Below are 25,382 nucleotides of genomic sequence, written 5' to 3'. Positions count from 1 at the left end.
GTGGAGAGTGGATTCACTTTTGAAAACAGTTCATGAAAGTTATCTCAGCACAGAAATATTCTATAGGAGAAATCAGATCTTTATAGGGAAAGATGGCTATTACTTCAACTCTGGAAAAACACTTCTAGGAATAATGTGGTTATTTTACACTCTGCAACTGGCCAAGCAGGGACTGCCTCCCCTGGAAGCCTTCCAGGCTTGTAGCTCTGCAACTGTCCCCCACTGATGTCATTTGCAGAGCAGCCCTAATACCTGCTCTCCCTTGTTACAAGTTTGAAACAGCGTGAGTGACCAGACTGCAATACTGCTGACAACGCAGAGGTTTGCTTAACAGAACGTGCAGCAGCACCAACACAAGCTGTAGCAATACAACCACAAACACAGGCAATGAAAGGAAAAGTCGCTATTTGACAATGAACATTGAACACACTGTCAGACAGAAAAAACACCTGTATCACTTCTCCATTTTACCTACGTGCAATTCTTCTGCTAGCTTTTTCAGCACTGGAAAAACCCAGACCTACTAAGTAAAACCAACATCTATGTCTATAGTTTTAACTTGCCAAACACAAAGGAGAATGTCAAGTGTCTGTGGGTACTCAAACAGCATCTAAATTTCATGTTTATCTCGATGTGAATGAATATTTCATCAGGCATTCAATGTAAGTGCTCATGCTAGAAGGTTAAGTTAGACTGCTGTGGGTCTTGGGATAGTAAAGGGAAAGAAAAAAAAGAAAGGCAGCATTCAGCAGATGCTTTATATGGTCTGCTAAGAAAGGACTCCCCACTATCTCAAAGGTTCAAACATCAGAGTTCTTAGGCTGCCCACAGTGGTGACAATACCTGTCTTTAGTTAAGTCACTGTCCATCTCACAATTTGTTCTGTACAAAGGAAGGTGGGGGAACTGCAAAATGACTGCAGTAACACAAGTGGCAGGAATCTTGCTTCAAGAGACAAACACTAATGACTAGCGTTTTAAAGGAAAAAATGTATTTGCTCTGTTCTTTCTTTATGAGCAAGTTTTGGCTTCTCCCTGTTTGGGATACAGTCCCTTGGGGCATAGAACATGCACACAGAAGTTAAAACCACCATTAGCTGAAATCGATATTTACTAGCAAACACTTGAAAGATTTAAAGGAGAAGATACACAGAGAGAACTCCATTCCAGACTCTTACAGACGTTATTACCATGGATCCAGTAGCACCTACTCTCTCACTGCTAATTTTTGAAGGTTATACACAATGCAGTATTTGATGTCCTAATGAGTTACAAACAACATAAGAACAGGCTGCTCAAAATTGTATCTACAGCTATTTGCCAGAAAAGGGGGAAAAAACAGAAGATGCATGACTTGTCAGACAGTCTGCCCCAATATTCACTCTTTTCCCAAAGGTTAATAGCATTAAGTGAGGTGGGTGCTCTGTCTTCTGTAAACCCTTTTCACAAGCACTGCATCATTCCCAGAGCTGTGGAAGTTGCTGTGCTTCATGTCGGTAGTTCTTATGCCAAGAGCTTTATTGTGGGTGTACAAAAGAAAAACAAAGAGCCTTCAGATCATCTTCACAAGTTAAGATGGTTCATCATGCCTATTGCTGTGAAGCAATAAATAAATAAATAAATAAATAAGTAGTAAAAACACTTCAAGGAAAAGTTCAAGTGTTATGCACTGGTGAAGATCTACAGGAAGCCTGTAAAGGGCAGAAAAGGCAAGTGCAACTGTGGCGAGAAATGAAGCCCATGAAGCAGAGGGTGTCAATGATGAACTCCCAGTAACATCTGGCAAATAAGCTAATCTTTTGGGACTTTCCAATGTTGGCAGATAAGCATGTTGTCTGTCCCTTCAAAGGCTGACCTCATTTCTATCCTTGGGTTAATGGCATGCAAAGCTCTGTGCTACAGTTACTTTTTTTCACTCTTTCCCCCGCCCCCAACAGTTATTCTTAAATACCAAACAACTTTGCCTATTGTTATAGTTTGCATACAATTTAATTAAGAGTTTTCCCTCCAGGAATAATATTGACTGAAGGTTTTGAAGGGTTGTTTTGTTTTTTAAGTGTACTGTAACTGCAGTATGCTAATTGCTTTGGTTTACGATACACAAATAGATAAAAGAATTCACCTACCTTGCATGCAAATAAACACTTGGATTTCCAAAGGGAAGGAAGAAAAAAAAAGAAAGCATAAAAGATATCCTGGGGGAAACAACACAAGGCTGCTTAGCTGACTTTCATACCAGAAGCAGTTAGGGGCTTTAACACAGGCTTTGAAAATTCTGCCAGCCCAAATTTTCCTTCTGGTTTATTATATAAAATAATCCTTAAACCAGAACTCTGCAAACCAACTTTCTACACTTTATGGATACAACTTTGCAATTCTGTATATTTAAAATAATTTTAAATTAGGGCCAACCTCGCTTTTTCTTTGTTTCTGGTTGTTTGTTTTTTTTTTCTTTTCTTTTCTTTTTTGGCTTTATAACTAACATACAGGACGACTTAAGACTTTCATTACTTTCATTACATAGAAAAATGAGGCCATTAATAACTCTGCTACAAGCCATTAATTATTAACTTTACCCTTTTATAATTACAATTTTTAAAGATTTTTTTTTTTTAATGGGAACTTCTCTCTCTTCAAAATGACCAAAATTCCTGAATCAAGCCTCAGCATTCACTGTTCTTAGCATAAGATAAAATCCTCTAGGGTAACAAATCTCTGCTGGGAACACTGGCAGCTTGTACGTCCCCTCAGGCAGCACTCAGCACAAGAAAGTCTTAGACATTAAAATCTGAAAACTCTTCTCTTCAGCCCCAACAATCAAGGGCAGGTTGATCTGCAACAGTTTATACTTTGTATGTGCAAAACTACTACTGGAAATCTCCAATACATACCCCTTTTATTCACTTTTAGTTTCTCACCATCACGTAACAAGATTTACTAACAGCAGCTTAACAACCTACTTCAGGTGAGTTTCATATTTTTAGGAATACCAAGATGGGGTCATCATACTGTTAAAATATTTTAATTAAAATTCTAGTTTTTGAGTTTGGGGACCAGTTTTGAAAACTGTTTCCACCTCATCCTTATTATTTGTATTGAATATATAGTACAGCACAACTGGACTTAAAGAGGGCCATAAGGAGTAAGCAAAGACTTGCTCAAATTAATCAGCAACTTAGAAAAAAAAACATATATACTCTGAGAAGCTGCAGATATCAAAGTGAGAGCTTCTGTGTTCTGGTGGCCCTTTTAGACATTACAACCAGCCCCTTCTGGAGGCTTTCACCCTGTCAAAACAGCCAAAACTAAGGACCAGAAGTACTGCTCACAACATTTAACCAAACCCCCTTTGTTTTTTAGGCCAGGTCTTTTAGCCTACGTGTGCTGGAATACCTGAAGATATACCAGCAGTCACGGGGCATGTCCAGTACAGATACCACCAACACACTAGGCCCTGCTGCAGGGTTCAGCTGTGTTCATCCTTGACCATTTATGAAGCACTCTGCAACTACACCAAGGCCTGGAGCCAATAAATAAATAAATAAATAAATAAATAAATAAAGACAAATGGTGTGAGGACCAAGGGATGCCCAGGGCAGGCAGGCCTGGCACTGCAGCCCCCTCCTCTGCCCCCACTCTCCAGCCATGCATGGCAGCAGCTCAAGGTCCTTGGCCATGCCAAGGCTCTCCTCCCACCTGAGGGCTGTGCCCTGGAAATTCAGGTATCTGACCAGAAGAGAGCACAGAACAGCCCATGGACTGCCTGGCAGACATCCCAAACAAACGAAAAAATACAGGGTTTTGTGCTACACACCGCTTCCACAAACCCTCTGGCCTGGCTCTGGTGTACACCCTGGAAGGGTCTGCAATGCTTGGGTCAAGCAAGAGGACAGGGCCCAAGAGAGGGGCTACCTTTGAAGACAGTCCAAAAGAGATCTTCAAAGACTTTTTCTCAGATATCTGCCTCCCTTGAGCACAGAAGCCGTGATCCCGACCTTCCCCATCACCCAGGCAAAAGGGAGAGCGCCCAGAGGTATTTGCGAGGGCCGGCAGCGCTTGTTCCTCCAGCCCGTGACACCAGCTGTGCCCTGCAAATACATCTGCTGCATGTGAGAGAGGAACAACCTGCCTCTCTCCGCACCCCTGAACAGCAGCTCAAACATCAGCATCTGAGAGAAACCCCAAGACAGGCAAGAAGGTCATTGTGCAGGGAGGTGACCAGTTGAGCAGAGAGATCTGCTTGATCTGCTCAGATCTCCAGAGAGATCTGCTTGTAGGTACTGAGGAGAGCTCTACACTGCAGGAATGAGTGCGTGGGGTGTGTGTTTGTGTCTGTGTGTGCACGTGCAAACCCATGGGGTAGGTGTGAGTGTGAAAAGGAACATTTCTCTCCCTCCTAAAAGACTGCAAGTATGTCCCAGCAGTGCAAAACTCTCCAGAAATCATCTCAGAAAAGAGATTGCACATTGCATTAAATGCCACATTGCATTAAAAAAGCAGTCTTTCTGGCCCGTGGATTATTGTCTCCATTAAGGAGGCAGTATATCAAGATGAAAAAGTTCCCAGCCAGTCACTAGCCACAGATTTCTGGCACTGACCAATCCATAACTACAAACAAGAATATTAAAAACCAGCACACGTGAAAAAATTATTACTTTCCTTACTTAAAAGAAGGAGGCAAAGTAAGAAGTAATTCTCCATAGGCTGTACATTCACAATCTGTGAACAACTCACAGCAACTTATAACATGCTGCAAGTGTAAAGCGGTGAAATTCAAACATCTTTCAAAACCACAGATTTGTAACTTGCGCTTATGTAAATACACAGCTTTCAAGCCTCAGCCATCCTGGCCATAGCTCTTCTGGGAAAAATGAAAAAATCTTGGCTGAGGTTTCCAAGAGCAAGTAGTGATACTGAGTGCCTCCAGTTTTTAAGTGTCCAATCAGAAATACTTTAAAAGGGCTTCATTTTCAAGCCATGCTGCACACACCCTCTCCAAACCATATCCCTTTAGGGAATATTTATCCTAAAAAGTAAGCAAATAAGGAAAAGTCAGACACACACACACATTATTTTGTTCATTCTTCTCTCAATATTCTCTCTGACACGAAGATGTAATACTGTGTCAAAATTACAGACAAGAAGCTAAAGACCACAAATTTAAAGAGAGAATTTTTAAACAGAGCCTAGAGATGTCCAAAATCTTATTAATTGCAATAAGATTTAAGTATATTGTATATGTAGCCTCATCTGAAAAATTCCAGTTTACATGATATATCCCAAGTCATGCAAAGTTGGTGGCAAAGCCAGGAAATAAATACATACATATTTATAGTCACAAAACTACAAATATATAACTACAAGGTCATTCTTTTGGGACTGGACACCATAGACTGATCTGGTTTTTTTTGCCTTTTTAATTAATATAACTTATCTCATTTTCCACTAGTGTGCAGAATTATGAATAACAAATTATTTGTATGAGAAGTTAAAATAGCTTTTTTTTTTTTTAAATTCTATCTCAACATACAGTTGCCTCAGTTTCTAAAAAGAGGATTTCTTACATAAGCTTTTTGATGGTCTAGTAAGCATATGAATGCATAATTCCCCTGTCCTCTCTTGCGGGAAGAAAAGTTCACTGAGATTTGTACCAGGACAGTGAAAAAAATAGTCTCATTTCAAAAGTAATCAGAACGTAAGCATTTACATCCTCTAATGCTATAAATATAACCCAGTACACAGAAAACCCGAAGAGTCAACCCAAGGATCTTTGCACACAGAATCACTAACCTTATTGCAATCTGCCTGCCAACACAACAAACATGCTGTGGGTGTCTTCTAACAACTGACCGGGTCTAATTATGCCTCAGAGTACTTATTCTATTGAGGTAATAACCATCAGAAAATAATGGTATAATTGAGATAGCAGAATTTCTGCAAAAGCAGATTTTACTGGTTAGCAAAATCAGTGATTGCCTCTGATAAAGTAATTGTAAGTTGAGGAGTCAGTATTTGGAACTGCAGAGCACTCTTGGAAAGATGCTTTCACCCTAAGAGCTTGACAGATCCTCGCAGTGCACCACCTGCCTCTGACCAGGCATCTGAGGAGAGTCACTAGTTCTTCTCAAAAAGCCATATTACTGCAGGATACTTCTTTCCAAGTGTATGCTAACAATATGAAGGCCATTAAAGCTGTATACTCTAGCTGTCATAATTTTGCCTGACATACTACCCAACATTTTTATAACTACACAGGCAAAGGCTAGGTTTTCTTCACAGAGAGAGATATTTCTATGAAGTTTCAGATACTGACTACTGCTTTAACATTTATCAGTGCTACAGAGAGCTTTTTCACAGAAACACAGAATGATTTTAGTTTGAAGGGACCTCTGGAGGTCATCTGGTCCAACCCTCTGCTCAAGCAGAGACACCTACAGCAAGTTGCCCAGGACAATACCCAGGCAGCAGTTTTGAATATTATTACTGCTAGATTTTCTTTCAGGACAGTTAGTTGCAATTACAAATAGGTTCCACTATCTTCTCATATGTCAAAATCGACAAAGAAAATGCTTGACAGACATTTTGGTTGGTTCATCCAAACAATACCGTTGTTTGTATAAATCTACAGAACATAAAACATTTGGAGAGCATCATGAAAAAAAAAAAATAATGTGACTATGGTGAGTCTTCTAAGGGCTTTCACCTATCTGCTCTAGCAGACTCCTGTGCTACACTTCCCTCCTCTCACCTCATGTTCTCATTTCTCAAATACTGTCTTGTTCTCACTTGAAGAAGCCTCAGATCTTTGACTGTTCATTTTCCATTTACACACATAACATTTTATTTGATGCATTTTATATTACTTCATAGCACAAAATTTGCTGTAGTACACAATGTATTACACAGTTTTGCCATTTGTTGTTAATGGTGTTTAAAAAAAATTAGGTCCTTCTCTGAGGTACTTTGATGCTACACCAACACTTTTGGTAGTGTTTTGGCTGTGTTGTAGACCTCATAAGTTAGCTCCTTTAGGTAGATGAGGACAGGAAAAGAAGCAGAAAAAAAAAAAAAAAAACTACTCATGAGAGAACAGCTGAGCTAACGATCCAATCAAAAATACAAGATTCTCTCCTAGTGTCACTTCACAATAACAAGAAACATTTGTTGAGATAGAAGGCTGCATTTTCTATTTGACGTTAACCCCCCCCAAAAAAAAAAATCACTGAACATTACCTAGGTGGTAACAACCTTAGAACTGCAGAGACAAATACACTGAAAGCATATTTCCTTTAAATTAATTATCTGTGAGAAATATTCACAGGTTGTCTTGCTTCTAGCATTACTGCTTAGCTCTTTAAGTAGACTCTATGCTTTTCTTCATGGATTTACAACTTAGCTGTGAAATGGGTCAGATGAATCACTTCGGTAGGTAACTACCACAGAAAAAGAAAAGAAAAATAAATAAATTAACCAGTCATTATGGACATTCACACTAAAGAAATTTAGGGAATGTACTTAATTTTTTAAGAAAGTTCTTCCTGCTTTCTAGATGACTTTCTCTGGCAATCTCATTTCCATTTTTCTCCTATTTTCCTGCTAAAAGAGGACGGGGAAAACAAACTGAAACCACAGGGAAAAACACTTTGTGGAGGGTGTTTGTGTGATGGAGTTTGGTGTAGAATTATGGAAATATTTGGGTTTCTTCCTCAGTGCAGTCTTTGGCAAATTTTGTAATTCCAGATCAGCTTTTCTGTCCACACACGACACAACTGACTACAAAATTCATTTTGAAGGAGTTGACAGGGCAATGTTAGTTAGCCCATCACAACTTCCAGAGAATGCAGTCCCATGACTCAGGCAGTCACGCCTCACAGTGGTGAAGATCCCAGTTTCAAGATCTGTTAGAGGGGTCAGGCCCATTCCACTACTGGATTTGACCTTATATTTGGCAGACGGGGGAGGAAGCAGAGATGATCAGGCTACATACATGCTGGCAAAGATACCTTCTTTCCTTCATGCCTATTCAAAAGTCTTTGTAGCTTGCACTTTTTCATGGAAAGCTTTAATTGTGTGATAAATCACAGTTAGCAAAACAACTATTTCTCTTTTAGATCAAATCCATTTTGGAGGGCTTTAGCAGAATAGTTATGCTCACAGAACTATGGTAAATGATCCTGTGTAGTAAGACTAGTTCAGGCACTCGCTGATAGAGCATGAACATGAAAACACGTATCCACCATGGACTGTGATTTTACAGTAACTTTTACGGAATATTGTAAGACTACTCATTTTGGTGTGTGAAAATCCCTTTGGTGTTTTCCAGTTAATAAGGATGAAAGGGGAGGAAAAAAAAAAAAAAAAAAAAAGAGAGAACAGAACATGGGAAAAAAATTACAGGGCTGCATAGGCAGCCTCGAAGGAACATGGACTGTACAACCTTTGAAGTACCCAATTCTAAAATGAGATCATATGAGAATTTTTAAAGCAATAAAAGTGAAGCCTCAGACACAAGTGTAAGTTACAGCCTGAAGTGCTTTATCCACAGCTCCATGAACCCTCTTCCATAAATCCTGGTTGTTCAAAAAGTTTATTTACTTCAAGGCAAAAAAAATGAACTGATGGGGGGGGGGGGGGGGGGGGGGGGGGGGGGGGGGGGGGGGGGGGGGGGGGGGGGGGGGGGGGAAGGGGGAGATCTTGTAGTTTCCCAGAGGTGTGTTGATAAATAAGGCCTGTATCTCATGATATCAAAATCATTGCAGGAGGCTGTCTTCTGCCAGCGTGCAAGAAGGCATTTTTCACTTGTGGGGAGAAGAACAATTACCAGTGCTTTATCCACTTTTGCAACAAAACTCCTGCCCTTTGGAGAGCAAGGCCTTCGATTTAACAACATGCCTATAGGTATGAAAAAATCACGTTATCTTTTAAGTCTGTCACATCCAAAAATTTTGCCTTGACTAATTTTATGTCTCTGCTGTGCCACATGAAATACCATGCCTGTTTACATGACACCATACAGAACTGGGCAGCAATGCTAGCTCATATCAGCGAGTACATCAGCTCAACATTGCATTTGAGCTGATCAGCCACATCTTTCACCAGGGCTAGCTAATCCACACACAAAGCTCTGCTGATGTGGATATCTTCCTTCCAGCTAGAAATCTGCCCACGTTGTGTAATATGCACATAATCAACTTAACTTTAAACATCCTCAGCATCTCCACCTCGTTCAATCATCCCAAACTCCCTCCATAATCAATGGAGAAAAATATGCGCATGAATAGGCACAATTCACTTGACGTAGACATCTCTATTGTGAAGAGAGGAATTGTGAGCTAAAATTGCCACTTTCTCTCTTCTGACTCTGAAAGATGCCTGGAGGATTAGCTCACACCACATAGATGCCTGCATGTGGTCAGAAAACCCCATTCCTCCATACCTGAATTTACCGCAGTAGTCTGAGTTGGGATAATAACCAGCTGCCTGTTCATACAGTGACTTTAAATCTCTGGACAGCAATGTGCCGGGAAAAAAAATAAAATGCATGACAGTGTTGCTATTCATATTCTTAAAGCACAGACTAGAGAGAAAGTGATAGGCTAAGAAAGTGTCCAAGACCCGTCGCCTTTTTTTTTTTTTTGCAACCGGATTGTGTTTTGCTGCCACTGGAGTAAAAGGCTGGCTCCAATATCCACACTTGCGTTCACTTGGCACTTCCAGCCCCTGGGACTGGCTAGAATTAGCGAGAGGAAATATCCTGCACCATCCAAGGGGAAAGGAATGCCTCGCGCTGCTCACAGTGACCTGCCTGATCAAGTAAGAGCAACCCTCCAGCTGAGTACAGGCAGGCCTTCCTCACGTGGCTAACGGCTGCCATGCAGGACCCTGAGCAGGGTGGGCTAAGGTGTGCTGCAGGGGCAGTCCAGCACAGAGACTCTCTTAGCCACAGAAAACAAGGACTGTTTTCTCACCCTTCTCTCTCCAAACTCCAGCTTTCCTGTCAGATAATAGCTGCAAAAGGCATCACTTTAGATAGCAGGAGAACTTGTGTGGTTTTGCTCTTAATTTACAGGATAGGGAGAAGTTACTTTAACTATATTTAAATTATAACATCATCAATATAACTTGTGTTGGGACAACACAAAATTCATAACATTTTGTAACAAATTCATAACATTTAATTCATGTTTCCAGCCTCGTGGCTTGGCTGTCATCAGGTTCTGTAAGACTTTTCCACAGTTATCCCAAATTTTGTACTCTATACATGCAAATATTTGTTATGTAACTTTGAAGTAACCCGCAGGAGCCCTGAGAAGAAATACAGTCTGGCAGCTGGAGGAGAGAAATTGTTCAGCTCTGAGACTTACTTGTTCGGAGCCATTTAGAGATCTGTCCTGATTTTACAAATGAGATAAGAAGTACAGATTTAAAAATTATACAAATGCTGAGGCCATCTGTTTGGGAAGATTTAGCAAAATGAACCCTTTAAATTTCATTCTTCGAGTTATAAAAGACTCCATCCAGGGAAGCTGTTACAGTAGGTTGCTTCATCCTCTAAGGCAACTTTTCCTCTTTATTCTTAAGCCCTGTAACACCCTGCATGCCCCAAGGGCCCCTCCTGCAGCAGTCTTCAGAAAAAGAAAGGGAGAGAGAAAGTTGTCCTTGGATTTATTTAGCAAGAAGGAGGCCAAATCTGGGCAGAGAAAAAGGGTTTGCATAGAGTCAGAGCTCAGCATGGATTTGTAAATCATCTTGGCACATGGAATATAGTGAACTTGAACCTAAACTAAGGTCAAGCAAGTTTAAAGGCTTGATACAGATGTTTCACAGAACTCTGGTAAATGAAGGTGAATGTTACTGTTAAAGCAAGAGAAAAAAAACAAGCTATAAAAACGGTTTGGTCGTTGTTTATTTTTCTTTTCAGATCCATTGTCGAGTTTACTTTGTCCCCCTTAAGCCCAGCACTGGTATTGTCCTGCATCTGGGTGATGACAGCAATCTCTTATACAACCACATAAAACAGATTTAGAAGTTTGAAATCCACTCCTGGCCTGGTTTCTCCCCGGAAATATATCCCCAACACGAGGGAATAATTTGCATTTTTCCATCATTGTCTTCAATGTATAAGAATACTGATTGCCTTCTGGTGTACAGGAAAAAAAAAAAGAAAAAAAAAAGGAAAGAAAGAAAATCTCATTATACGCAAAGTACCAAGCCCTCCATAGCCAGTGAGGAGAGCTTGAACCAGGATTTTTTTTTTAATTAAGTTACAGAATGATCCAAAGAGAAGTCCCTCAAGGAAAATTAACATAATGACTTTAAAAAAAAAAAGATACTATGATCACTTGTTTTTAGCCAATTACTTTCTTCCTTTGGCACTAATGTGTTTGAAACGGTGCTCAGAAAAGGGGCCAAGATGTTCCAAATGTTCAATGCCATAACAAAGCAACAGGCCAGTACGGAAGAAATCCCTTTTCCAAGCAAGTTCTGACTAACAGAGATAATGTCATTGGCTCTGAACCTGGAATGAGTCTCAAGATTTGGCAAATGTAGGAAAAACGCAAGTTCCGAAATAAGTTGGAAAAGTTAAAAACTTTAGGAGATCCATGGTAAAATAGTGCTGTAATAATATTAGTACTCTTCAGTTGCAAAGAGCTTACCACTCATCAGCTTTCCAGCATCAGGAAGGCATGCAGGTGATATTATCTCTGTTCTACCGATAAGGCATATGAGCAAAGGTAAGAGATGGCATGAGTACCAGTGCAAAGTAAACAATAGACGATGAGCCAGGAATTTTTGTGTTCGCAACAGATAAAATGAGGTAGGTTTCAAAGTTTAAAAAGTTAAGGAGAGACAAGTTTATGGAAAGGACAGTAGTAGTGTTAGTATTTTTGGTCTTCCGAGGCTAACAACTTGAGTAAGGGGGGTTGCAGGACTAGCACATCTGCTGCTGTAAATCTACTTTAGGCTGGCTACTTGCTTTGTGTTTCTGCACATTCCCACAGAAGTCCCAAGAATCCTGGTTCCAGTTCCCCACTGTTTTGCACCCTGTGTAATCATTAGTGCCCCTGACATCACCAAAGCACTCGATTGCATGCTAAAGTTTCAGCACACACAAGCACTCTCAATGCTCAATTATCCATGGGTGGTTTAAACCAGATTCAGTGGATTACTGTACTTCAGATGGAGAAACACCATACCTGGTGCTACACAAAGCCCATGAGGCTTTGTCATGGCTCGTAGGTCGGGCTGATGGCTCCAACGCGGCTGTCCTGCTTGAGCTATTTATGGTGGGACCGCTGAAGATTGGTCCCAGTATTTCAGTCCCCCAACTGGGCATATGAGGGGAACATGGTACAAAAGCACGTCTCTACAATTACACTGACCCCTTGCTATGTCGCACCAACTCTGCAAAAATTGTGAGTATCCTCACATCTAAAGTAAGGTGTGAGAATGGGGTTGTGCAGATCAGTGCAGAACCCACCCAAACACAGAGAGCCATTCTGCTTCAGCCAGCATCATTGAGCAAGTCTTCCCATAGCCAAGAGCAGGGGGGAGCATGGCCTGGGGTCCAGCAGGAGTGGAAGGCACCTGATAGTGGACAAGAGCTGACTCCAGAGAAACTATGATGCTGCCCCTCTACACTGCAATTCCCATAAACTCTGGGTTCCTAAGGAAGCCAAACAGGTAAGTGAGTAAAAACAACATCGATCCAACTTGCAACTGTATCAGATTTACCCCCATGGAAATCAGAGCACCAGAAAAACACGGTTCAAAGACACGTGATAGGTTTGGGTCCACAGCCAGGTCTGCATCAGTGTGGCTCACCACAGTCATACAGACCTGGCCTGCCTGCACTAAATCACTGCAGTATCCTGCATCAGGGCATACCGACAACGGAGAGTAACCCCATGCACCAGTAGGCTAGGAAATGAAGAACTGTCGATTCCCTTGAACTACCAAAAGTGTCCACAGGTTTTACATAGTTGAAGAGACATTATATAGCATTTTGGCATGAACAAAAGAAGCAGGCTATTTTAACTTTTAATTTAAAAGTTTTAAAAATTAAAAAAATAATAATTTTTAAATGAAGTTTGATTTTAGAACACAATTTTCTAGCATTAATAACCAGTTGCCTGACACATTACAAGCTTGGCAGCAACAAGACTAGTGGAACAGTTGCAAGGGAGGGAGTCGAAAACAAAGACACATACAGCTTTTACAAAACAGAAAGTACAGGCATTGTGAGGGATGCAGACTACCAGAAAAGATAGACTTTCAGACAAAATGTATTGCCCAGCTACAGAGTGTGACCTGAACTTGTATGAATTTTTAAAAGGTTTACTATTTATTGTTCCCATCATTCCATCAGACTAACAGTAGAGCTTAGAGAAGAAATAGACTAAAAGTGAATGAGCAAATTATGTTAAACATGCAGGAAATATTGCAAAAGGTGATAAATTGTGTACAGTGAGTTCTGTGACCTCAGATAAAATGATAGTGTAGAAAAAAGTATTTAACCTTATGCCATGAGACATTAAGAGCAAATAGATGCTTGCATTAGAGAACTAAGGCTGCTGTCATCCACTTCAGGTTTAGAGAGACAAACATCATTAATCAGGGCGAGGATCATTTGTAGAACAATCAATAGAAAGAAACAAATTTAACCCAAGCTAAAATATCTGCAAACTTCATGGGCAGCTGAGTTACACAGGGAAAGGATCAAAACAATGATAGAATTCTAGTGAAGATTAAGTACACAGAGACATGTTTGAAGATTTAGGGGGGTAGAACAAAGACAGACTAACTGAGATTGCTGGCAACCCTTATCCTGTGCGCAGGATCTGGAAAGCATCAGGAAAGACTGAAAGAAAAAAAATGCATAGACTACGGACAACTGTGGGAAACAGAACTGCTTTATATACTAATGCTGCGGTAATCCCAGGGCAGGCAGCAAGAGGGAAGTACATGTAGTTGTACAGACAGTGATTGAGGACAGAAATATTTCCTATAGGAGGAGAAAATATGGCATGTAACTTAAGCAAGACTTCCATGTTCTAATAGCATACAAGAAAACTGTCAACCATATCCACAACCATGCCAGTGGATCAAACAGTTAGCTAGATTCCAGCTGGAACCGGGGAGCCTGCTGCAATATGATCACCACAAGCACGATGAGCAGCAATATTAGACGGGAGAAATGTGACCAAGCAGTGGTGATGCACGATGCTGCCAATAAGAACATCATGACCAAAAGAATGTTATCATTTGGCATTTATAGCAGATGACTCAGAAGAAATACCACCCACCTCTGGGCACCGGGGCAGAGCAAGACATGGATCTGAATGCAGCACAACACCACAACTCCTTTGTCTCATATCCTGAGGATGAATAGGCTCTGTGGGACACCCAGTGCTCTGACTGAACACATAGGTTAAGTTTCAAAGACAAGAGCACCTAGAAAATAAGGTATAGACAAGTAAAAACAAACTAAAATGCAGGGCTTTTCATGCTTTAGTAGAATGAATGAATCCAGCAATGCTGCAAAAAGGCATTGTACCTGTAGAAACCAGTAAAACTAGATCAGCAGCCTTATCAAAAAGAACAAGAAAAAAAAAAAAAAAAAGAGAAAAAAAAGAGAGAGAGAGAGAAATAAAAATCAGAGTATTTACAACCAATTCAGAAAATGCTGAGGAAAAAAAAGGCACAATGAAAAGGTCAAACCCCATTAGCACCAACTGCAGCAATACTACCAAAATATCAAGAGCATCTTTATCTGTGGTGAAAAAATATAAGTCTGTCACATCACTGCATCTATCAGCTACCAAATATAAACATCAAGAGTACCAGCCGTGTCCACATTGAACCTGATATGAGAAGTGACCAAAGTCCTTAGTGTTGCTCTCATTGTTGAAGAGGTTAAGAAACAAGCATTTCAGGACTGCAAGAACTGAGTTTCAATTTTTCTTAAACAAAAAGTGGAGTAGTAGGCTGAAAACCAGTTAAGCTAAAATGGAAAAGCATATGACTTCCTGATTTGGACATGGCGACTCAAGGCTAAATCCTAAGAAATCAAAACCTCCAGAAACACCCAGGCACAGTGGGTAGAGAGTTTGACCAGTCGTTCCAGTATTGATATGCATCAGTCAGTGCGATGCGTTTACGCAGTTAATCACCAGCAATGCATGGAGGCAGAGAGGGGTGAGCCTGGAAGTCAAGCACAGACAGTCAAAAAAGGCAAAGGGCGGCTGGAAAATGCCTGCTTTAAAGTACTAAAAGGGTGAGGAGCAGCCAGAGCAAAACGTGAAGAGGGAACCCAGGAATAAACGAGATACAAAGCCAGCAGCCCACGGACTTCTGTTAGTAATACCTAGCAGACATTAAGAGCATGGTAAATCGAACGGATCTAATGGCTATGATGGAATACTGCAACGCCAGCAGTTCACTCCGGAGCCAGTCAGGGGCATCTACCTGGTCACCCACCTGGTGGAGCAACAACTCACCCTTCCCCAGATAAACAAGCAAAAACAACCACCCAAACCCACGTCTGAGATCACCCAAGTGACTACAGCTCATGAATGCAGTTTTTGTGGCACCTGGATATTAGTGATAGCCAAAGCCTGGTACTCCTGTAAATAGTTATCTCAATGAAGTAGCTTATCTTAGCAGCATGGTGTCCATTCACATTAATATCCAGAATACTGTGCATGAAGTACAGTACCCACAGCTCTGTAGTGGCCACTGCCCCTCTACAGCAGGAGCATCTTTCTCATTTCCCAGTGGTAAGTTTTGTATGGAAGGGGAAAGCTGTAAAAAATAAAGAGAAAAAAAAAAGGGGGGGGGTTGTCCCAGTCACTCCTGTCGTAGCCAAATGTGTTACCATTATAAAACTACTAGCAACTGGGAAATCAATGACAAGTATCAGAGTTGTTTCTCTCCTGTACGTACTACATTCCACAGACACAGACACAGATTTCTAGGTTGGAAGAGACCTCAAGATCATCGAGTCCAACCTCCGACCTAACACTAAGCACTCCACTAAACCATATCGCTAAGCTCTACATCTAAACGTCTTTTAAAGACCTCCAGGGATGGTGACTCCACCACCTCCCTGGGCAGCCCGTTCCAATGCTTAATAACCCTTTCGGTAAAGAAGTACTTCCTAACATCCAACCTAAAACTCCCCTGGCGCAACTTTCGCCCATTCCCCCTCGTCCTGTCACCAGGCACGTGGGAGAACAGACCAATCCCCACCTCACTACAGCCTCCTTTAAGGTAACTGTAGAGAGCGATAAGGTCGCCCCTGAGCCTCCTCTTCTCCAGGCTGAACAAGCCCAGCTCCCTCAGCCGCTCCTCGTAAGACTTGTTCTCCAGACCCCTCACCAGCTTGGTCGCCCTTCTCTGGACTCGCTCGAGCACATCCATGTCCTTCCTGTAGCGAGGGGCCCAAAACGAACACAGTACTCGAGGTGCGGCCTCACCAGAGCCGAGTACAGGGGGACAATCACTTCCCCAGACCTGCTGGACACACTGCTTCTTATACAGGCCAGGATGCTGTTGGCCTTCTTGGCCACCTGAGCACACTGCTGGCTCATATTCAGCCGACTATCAACCAGTATTCCCAGGTCCTTCTCTGCCAGGCAGCTTCTAACCACTCATCTCCCAGCCTGTAACTCTGCTTGGGGTTGTTGCGCCCCAGGTGCAGGACCCGGCACTTGGCCTTGTTGAACTTCATACAGTTGGCCTCAGCCCATCGCTCCAGCCTATCCAGATCCTCCTGCAGAGCCTTCCTGCCCTCGAGCAGATCGACACACGCACTTAGCTTGGTGTCATCTGCAAACTTACTGAGGGTGCACTGGACGCCCTCATCCAGATCATCGATAAAGATATTAAAGAGGACCGGCCCCAGTACCGAGCCCTGGGGGACACCACTTGTGACCAGCCTCCAACTGGATTTGACTCCATTCACCACAACTCTCTGGGCCCGGCTATCCAGCCAGTTTCTAACCCAGCGAAGCGTACGCCAGTCCAAGCCCCGCGCAGCCAGTTTCTTGAGGAGAATGTTGTGGGGAACGGTGTCAAAAGCCTTACTGAGGTCAAGGTAAACCACATCCACAGCCCTTCCCTCATCCACCAAGCGCGTCACTTTGTCATAGAAGGAGATCAGGTTCGTCAAGCAGGACCTGCCTTTCATAAACCCATGCGACTGGGCCTGATCGCCTGCTTGCCCTGCAAGTGCCGCGTGATGACCCTCAAGATAATCTGCTCCATGAGCTTTCCTGGCACTGAGGTCAAACTGACAGGCCTATAGTTCCCCGGGTCTGCCCTCCGGCCCTTCTTATAGATGGGTGTCACATTGGCTAGCCGCCAGTCAACTGGGACCCCCCCGATAGCCAGGACTGCCGATAAATGATGGAAAGCGGCTCGGCCAGCTCCTCTGCCAGTTCTTTCAGTACCCTCGGGTGCATCCCATCGGGCCCCATCGACTTGCGCACATCCAAGCTCCTTAGCAGGTCGCCAACCATTTCCTCATGAATAGCGAAGGCCACATCCTGCTCCCCATCCCCTTCCGCCAGCTCAGGGCACTGGGTATCCAGAGAACAACCGGTATTGCCACTAAAGACTGAGGCAAAGGCGGCATTAAGCACCTCAGCCTTTTCCTCATCCTTAGTACCAGGTTTCCCCTCGCATCCAGTAAAGGATGGAGATTCTCCTTAGTCCTCCCGTTTCGCATTGATATATTTGTAAAAGGATTTTTTGTTGTCTTTAATGGCAGTAGCCAGGTTGAGCTCCAGATGAGCTTTGGCCTTTCTAATTTTCTCCCTGCACAGCCTCGCTACATCCTTGTAGTCCTCCTCAGTGGCCTGCCCTTTTTTCCAAAGATTATAAACCCTCTTTTTTCCTGCTAAGCACAAGCCGCAACTCTCTGTTGAGCCAGGCCGGTCTTCTTCCACGCCGGCTCGTCTTTGGGCACGTGGGGACGGACCGCTCCTGTGCCGTTAAGATTTCCTTCTTGAGGAGCGCCCAGCCTTCCTGGACTCCTCTGCCCTTCAGAACCGCCTCCCAAGGGACTCGGCCAACCAGCGTCCTGAGCAGCTCAAAGTCAGCCCTCCAGAAGTCCAATACAGCAGTTTTACTGGTCCCCTTCCTGGCCTCGCCAACAATAGAGAACTCTACCATTTCGTGGTCACTCTGTCCAAGATGGTTTCCGACCACCACATCTCCCACCAGTCCTTCTCTGTTTGTGAAGAGAAGGTCTAGCGGGGCACCACCCCTGGTAGGTTCACTGACCAGCTGCATCAGGAAGATATCTCCCACACTCTCCAGAAAACCTCCTAGACTGCTTTCTCTGTGCCGTGTTGTGTTTCCAGGATATATCCGGGAAGTTGAAGTCCCCCACGAGGACAAGCGCCGACGATTTTGCAACTTCTGTCAGTTGCCTATAAAACTCCTCATCCGTCTCCTCATCCTGGTTCGGCGGTCTATAACAGACCCCCACCAGGACGCTAGCCTTGCCGGCCTTCCCGCGGATCCTAACCCACAGGGATTCAACCTTATCATTCCCAGCCTGGAGTTCCACAACATCAAAAGATTCTCTAATGTAGAGAGCCACGCCACCACCCCTTCTGTGCTGCCTGTCCCTCCTGAAGAGCCGATAGCCAGGCATTGCAGCACTCCAGTCGTGGGAGCGGTCCCACCACGTCTCCGTGATGGCAACCAAGTCGTAGCCCTCCTGCTGCACGATGGCTTCCAGCTCCTCCTGTTTGTTACCCATGCTGCGTGCATTAGTGTAGATGCACTTCAGCTGGGCCATCACCTTCTTCCCCAGCCTAGCCATTGTTTCCCCTGGCACAGCTCCAACAAGCCTTCTTGAGCCCCGTCCCCCTTCTTGCCTAGTTTAAAGCTCTCTCTATGAGCCCCGCCAGCTCCTGGCCTAGGATCCGTTTTCCCCTTGGAGATAGGGACCCGTCTGGGGCCATCAGGCCAGGTGCCGAGTAAAGTTCCCCATGGTGAAAAAAAACAAAATTTCTGTGCTGGCACCAGCCTCTGAGCCACCTATTAACCACGTGAGCTTTCCACATACTCCTGTATGTAAACATACAGGCTTACACACATTTGTTTACATACTCCTGTAAGTAAGCAAACATATTTCCTATAGTTAAGTGATTAAGTAATATCTTTTCTCCTGTATTGTTCGAATATAAAGTTTCTTACATGTGTTAATTTAAGGGTCTTCCACTAAGCTGGGAGATATCACTATGCAGCGTCTGTTACTAGCGTATATGGTACTACATCCTATGCGAAGAAAACTATGTAGCACAACTAAATATTCACCAGTAAGAGCACTCGCTACAATCACCAAAAGCTTTTCAGAAACAGAAATGTGACCTTCAGCAGTCCATAGATGAATGCCTTCCACCAAGTGAGCTTGCAGGGCTCCAGCTGACTACCACTGCTGTATGCAGCCAGCACAGTACCTTCAGCTCTCACTCACTTGCCTAGCTTCCCTCTGAAGTCTCACATTCAGAGTTGACAGATTTCCAGGTTTGCTAAGAAAAGATTAGCAAAAGTACATACACACATATATATGAAGTCTGCTACAATGTCAGATACATATACCTGTTCAACCTGTACATAGTAATAAAATACACAGAACTATTTAGCCAAAAACATAAAAAATAAAAATTAACTACCCTTATCTCATTAGGAAAAAGTTTCAATCATTTTCAGCATGGACCAGCTGTAAAAACTGTAATTAAACTAAACGTATCTGTTACATGCTTCAGAACAGCAGTTGTGCAAACACCAGCACTGCGGCCGTGGGCTGAGTCCAGCAAGCCCTCTTTGCAGGATGCTGGGACTGCACCTCGCCAGAGCTCCTCCTGAGAAAGGCTTTCAACACAGGGCATGTGGGTGGTGGATTTACAAACTACAGTCCCTCGTTGTGAATGGATAACGTGGCTTTACACCAGCGAAGAGTATGACCTCCCCTCTGTCCCATGCATCCCTGCCTCCCTCTCCTCCAGAGCTGGATCCTGCAAGCAGACTGGAGTAACTGTAGCAGGTAATTACAAGTTATTATTGCTGCATTAGAGTGAGTAGCTATTCAGTAAATTAGTATGTGATATTAACCGAACCTATTCATTTGAAGAGCAGAAGAATCAGCGTCAAAGTAGCAATTAACAAATTATTCCTAAACAGGTGTCACTGAAAGAATAAGCCAGGCTATCATTTTTCTATAATTCGACAGTAAAATGCTGACTTCTTACGTACAGTAAACACAGTTTAAGCAGATGGTATGCTCTTAAAAGGCACAAAACCTATACTTAGATAAATCAATGGTTGTTGGAAATGAAGGCTTACACTGATAGTCAGCAGAATTCGTGGAGCATCTCCTTAAGATTTACGGATGATTTACAGCTATGCTGAGAGAATAAGCCGAGGATCTAAACCTTGCTGATTAAACTCCAAGGCACTGCTGGGAAAACCTGAGCTCTTGTACGTCTATATGAAATAATCACTGACACCTATGATGCTTGGTTTGTTTTAAGAGTCATGTACGATCACAAAGATGTTAGGATGGCTATTAATGTCTACACTGCTTTTAATGCCCCATGGCAGAAACATGTTAATCCAATTCCTTTTAATCCTGATCTCGCAAATGCTCTATTCTCTGGGTAGCTCCCCTGCTCTTCAGAGTGATTTATACACATTTGACTTTGTGTCCCTGGAGTTATTTCTGCAGGCTTGCAGGCACAAAACCGACAGATTAAAGACTTCACTTCAGACCAAATATTGCTGCAGAAAATGTAAAGATTACATAGGAGAAGAATGCTCCGAGTTCCTAAATTTAATTCGGGAGCTCTTTTCACAAGACACTTTTTACTTCTTTTGTTTTTAATAACCTTTTTTTTTTTTTTTTGATTAGGATTGAGGGATTTTTGGGGGGTGGAGGGGATTGGTGTGCGCTTGGGGTTTTGTTTGTTTAGTTTTTTGTTTGTTTGTTTTGTGTTGGGTTTTGTGTTTTTTTGTGTTTTTTTTTTTTTTTTTTTGGGGGGGGGGGCGCGGAGAGTGTTTTGCTTTAGGGGTTTTTCTGTTTGCTCGTGTCCCGTCCCGTTTGCTGTTTTTTCTCCCGAAGCATCCCACGAGCACGGGGCCCGCAGGGGCCGTGCCCGCAGCGCGGGCTGGCAGCAGCCTCTGGCGGCGAGGCCGCGCAGGGAGCCCCGCTCGCGGCGCCGAGCAGAGGGGATTGCTGCGGGGCGCTGGGCTTTTCCTCCCTTCTGGGCGGCCCGAAAGGAACAAGAGGGACTCCTCTGTAACCCCAGGTTCGCCCGAAGGAACCCGCAAGCAGCATCGCCGGGGGCGATGTCGGGAGGCAGCGCGCAAAGCGAGGGCAGCTGCGCGCTGCCTGCGCTCTTAAGATGACATCTTAAGGCAGCAAACCTCAGCTTTTACCGGACACGCTGCAACAAATTACAGCTTGAGCGTAGTAATTTCTTTACACAAAGCACGTAGCTGAAAAGAAAAGCCCTCCCGCAGAGCGAAAGAAGCAATATTTTCATGGGCCAGGGGCAGAGCACTGAGCAGGAGCCCACCAGAAGTTGCAGCAAAGCCCAGTCCCCAGCACCAACACCCTCAATGGTGCCTTAATTTGCTGGTAAGAGTTGCTGAGTGAAGATCATTTTCCAATTGATGTGATCAGGATAAACAATTTTAGCCCTCATTACCCACCATGTTTGTTTTTTTGTGAGAGTATTTTTCCAAGCCTTTGGAAATGCAGAACTTACAAGTGCCTTAGAGCAGAGTCCCAGCAAAACAGCAGAAACAGCAGCAATCTGGTTTAATACCATACCAACTTACTGCAAGACTATTTATCCATCCAGCACAGGAGAATCATCTACCCAGAGACACTTATTCCATAGGAAATCACCATCACACCACAAACAGGTTTTAAAAAAAAAAAGTTAAAAAAATTAAAAGCATTTCATCATCTTGAAAGTAAATTTGTACTAATTGGCAAAACCATAATGTAAACAAAAGTACTATATCAAATAGTGTAACAGTGTTTACAGCCAGAAAAGGGCTTGTCTTTCGAACACAAATACCTCCACTGACTTACAGATTCATCTGAACTAGCATTTTCCCTTCTCTTTGAAATTAAAGCCGATGTTGTTTTGGAGTATTCTGCCCGTGATAAAAGAGCCTACCCTATCTGATGGCAAACCTGGAGATGTGGGAAGGGCTGAGAGCATCACAGATTGGGGAAAAAAAGACATTTCCATACTTTCACCATTCTTGCACTTCACCTGTGGAGGTTCTCTCTGATTTTTTATTTATTTTATTTTAAGAGACAAAGCAAAGGAGGCCAGGAGAAGACAGCAGAAGCAGAGTGCTGCTCTAGGAGCACAGAGTGCTTGTGAGCATGGCCTGCCAGGAAGGAAAATGCCACCCTCCAAACTGTGTCCAGATCATCGGGAAGGAATTGTAACCCACCTATGACAGCTCCTACCACGATCATATTCCTCCAGAAACCTGCAAATACCCCTTCTGCTCTGCTAAGCTAGTGTTTCCTGTTAGAAACACTGTAGCACACCATGTTTAGACATAATTTTGATGACCCAAAACTTGGGGGAATTCCTTACACACATGCCCCTACTTGTGCAGGTTGCCCAGGCAGACCACGTACCAAGAACATCCTCTGCTTCAAGGGAGTCACAAAAGCCTTTCCCAATAGGCCTGGTATGATCTGCTAACAGGGAGGTGGATTTGGCTAACATGCTCTGAGGGAAAAAAACAAACTTAAAAAAAAAAAAAGGGAAAGGGAGAATGTTAGACTACACTGCTAGGGCTCCTTGCAGGAAAAGGCAGGGCAGGAGAGCTGCCTTATCCCTGTCCAGCGGGTACCCGTGACAGGACAGGTGCACCTCACAGGTCTCCTCGGCAGGATTCAAATGAGTGGGAAGGGGTAACATAGCCCAAACTCTTGACAAAGAGCCTCTGCTCCCAGCAGATCCCACATTTCTGCTCCAGCAGATGCAAACAGGCTACACCTTCAACCACCACTTGAAAACACTATATCCATGGTGGCAAGCAAGCTCCCCACTAGGCCAAGCACATTTCTTGTTTCCAAGTTTGGAATCTTAAAATGAAAGCAACGAGTTTGGACAGAAAGCCATGTAACTGCCTTTTTTCTTTTTTTTTTTTTTTAATTTTTAATCTCTACAGAGGTACATGAGGAGAAGAGGTGGTCTCTTGTGAGTTTCTCAACTGCTAACAGATTTGTAGATGTAATTTCATCTGCATAAAGTCGACCCTCACTCAGGTACCTCACAGAAAATCTAAAATGCATTTAATTTGAGCTGTACTCTCCCAAACAGACTATGCACAAGCAAAATTTAACAGTCAAAGGAATTAGCTGCTCAGTCACCACACCCACAAGGATTCATTGGGCTTCCTAAATGTCTTTGACCTTTTCCTACCACTCCAAGTACTCGGTCTCTCTGTATTTACAGCTTCACAGCCATCTACACTTAACAAGAAGTTCAGTGGATCAAAGGAGAGGCTTTTCAGCCTCCAGATTGTTGGCTGGATGTGGAGCTGGGTGCCCTCTAGAACTTGGCTAAGAGTACAGCAAAGGAGTTTGTTTTTCAGTGATAGTTTGCCTGTCGTGCACACTCTTCTGTCTCATCTGAGGGAGACTGCAAAATCTGTGCAAATCCTCTTTATAGCTTTAATGCAACAAGAATGTGACATATAGCATTTCTAATAGTGCTAGTATTTGGAAAAAAAAAATGAATAAAAGCAAGCATGAAAGCAGAAGTGCAGAGAAAGAGAAACCATAGCCCTTTTTGCTGTAAGACATTGCCACACTATAGGCTCTGCATCTTTTTTCTGCAATTGTATATGGAATTCCCCTTGAAGTCAATGCAGGGTTTTACAGAGATGAGCAGTAGGGCTTTTGTGGACAGTTTGGGGGAAAATAAAACAAAAGAAGCGCATATACAAACTTCTCTGACAAAATGTAAATCAGATGTTATTCATCAACTGTATGTTATCACATATAGTCATAAAAGCAAAGAGAGGAAAGTAATTCCTTTTTGTTTTGGTAGCACCTTACTCTTACGGCTGTAATTTAAAACGTACAAATCCTAATTTTAGGATCGTTGTACTAAACTTGTATTAAGACTTGGGTTTACTCTAAAAGGTCAACAGTTTCCAGCAGGGATGGATTCAACCTGCAGAGGCTGACTACATGTTTTATTTCAAAGACCTTCAAAAAAACATAAGGCTTTGAGTGGAAAGCAGATCCCACCTCATGGCCATTTAGCCTGACCATGGTTATACCCCACCTCCTCCAACTAAGTCTTCAGTAGACAGACGTCATCTTTCCCACTCCAAAAACAGACAAGAAAACCAGTCCCCAGTCTTCCCACTTAGTAATGATTTGTTTATCCCTCTCCTGCTCTGCCACGTTGTTGCATCCAAGCACCATGCAGCCTTTTCATCTCATTCTCTAGGGTTCGGCCTCAGATGAACATTCTGCAAACACTTACTCATCTGAGCACAGAGAGAGCCCACAGGATACAGGTTTCAATGTCAGTGTTTGAGTAAGGCCAGCTCCCTTGGTAAGTTACTGAATGTCCAGTTACAAAGTGCTTGAACTGAAGGCAATGATGCAATCAAAAAACAAAAAAAAAAAAACAGCAACAAACAAACAAACAACAACAAAATGGGACTTTCTGGCATAATGGAAAAATAAAGGGTGAGTTGGGCAAAAGGGAATATGCCAAGACACTCCTACATATAAATTTTTACTGAATGAACTTTTGGGATGTTGCTGACATGGGAAACAAACAGAACATGAAGAATCACAACACACCAAGGAAGCCTCTTCTACATCTTGCATACAATGGTTTTGCCTAGACAGTACATGTTTTAACCTCTGTGTGATACCAAGAAAAAGCTTCTTTTCATTTCACTTTCTTGCTTGAAGACAAAACAAGCAATCTACTTTTCACATTTACACCCTACTCTCCCTCTACACCTTTAGATAATCTCAAGACAGTTATCATGCCTAGTTTCTGCAAAGGGCTCAGCCCCAGCTGTACACATACATGAGTCATGTGGCAATTGCTTCCCATTAGGTAAATCAAATTTAAATTCTATCCAAGACAGAGCACTTTGGTCACTGGCTGCATGTGATTGATTGTTCAACTCTGGACAGAAAGTGAGAGCTATGTTAGCAACAAGTTAGTCTGGCTTTCAGTGTTTGGGGATGAGAGGAATAATCCATATGATTTACTGTTAAGTTTCAGGTACGGTTTTTGTTTGTTCGTGTTTTTGTTTGTTTATTTTGTGTTGTTTTCCCTGTGCTATAGTTGTTTG

General features: G+C 42.9%; 1 protein-coding gene across 4 annotated transcripts in view; it reads right to left on the bottom strand.

Moving 5' to 3' along the window:
• The window catches only part of CREB5 (cAMP responsive element binding protein 5), a 259,677-nt gene that overhangs the window by 220,732 nt on the left and 13,563 nt on the right, over positions 1-25,382 (bottom strand). The window contains exon 1 of one of the 4 annotated variants that reach the window (XM_040547698.1): positions 14,306-15,159. The exons of the other annotated variants lie outside the window; for them this stretch is intronic. Within the exon in view, the coding sequence (XP_040403632.1) occupies positions 14,306-14,374 (69 nt within the window). The 5' untranslated portion in view covers positions 14,375-15,159. Of the gene's footprint in view, positions 1-14,305; positions 15,160-25,382 lie in introns of those variants that run through there. 4 annotated transcript variants of the gene reach the window in all.

Source organism: Cygnus olor, chromosome 2 (genome assembly GCF_009769625.2).
Source record: "Cygnus olor isolate bCygOlo1 chromosome 2, bCygOlo1.pri.v2, whole genome shotgun sequence".
In the NCBI taxonomy this organism is placed as follows: domain Eukaryota; kingdom Metazoa; phylum Chordata; class Aves; order Anseriformes; family Anatidae; genus Cygnus; species Cygnus olor.
The sequence above is the reverse complement of the archived record's forward strand: the minus strand, read 5'-3'. Positions and strand labels throughout refer to the sequence as shown.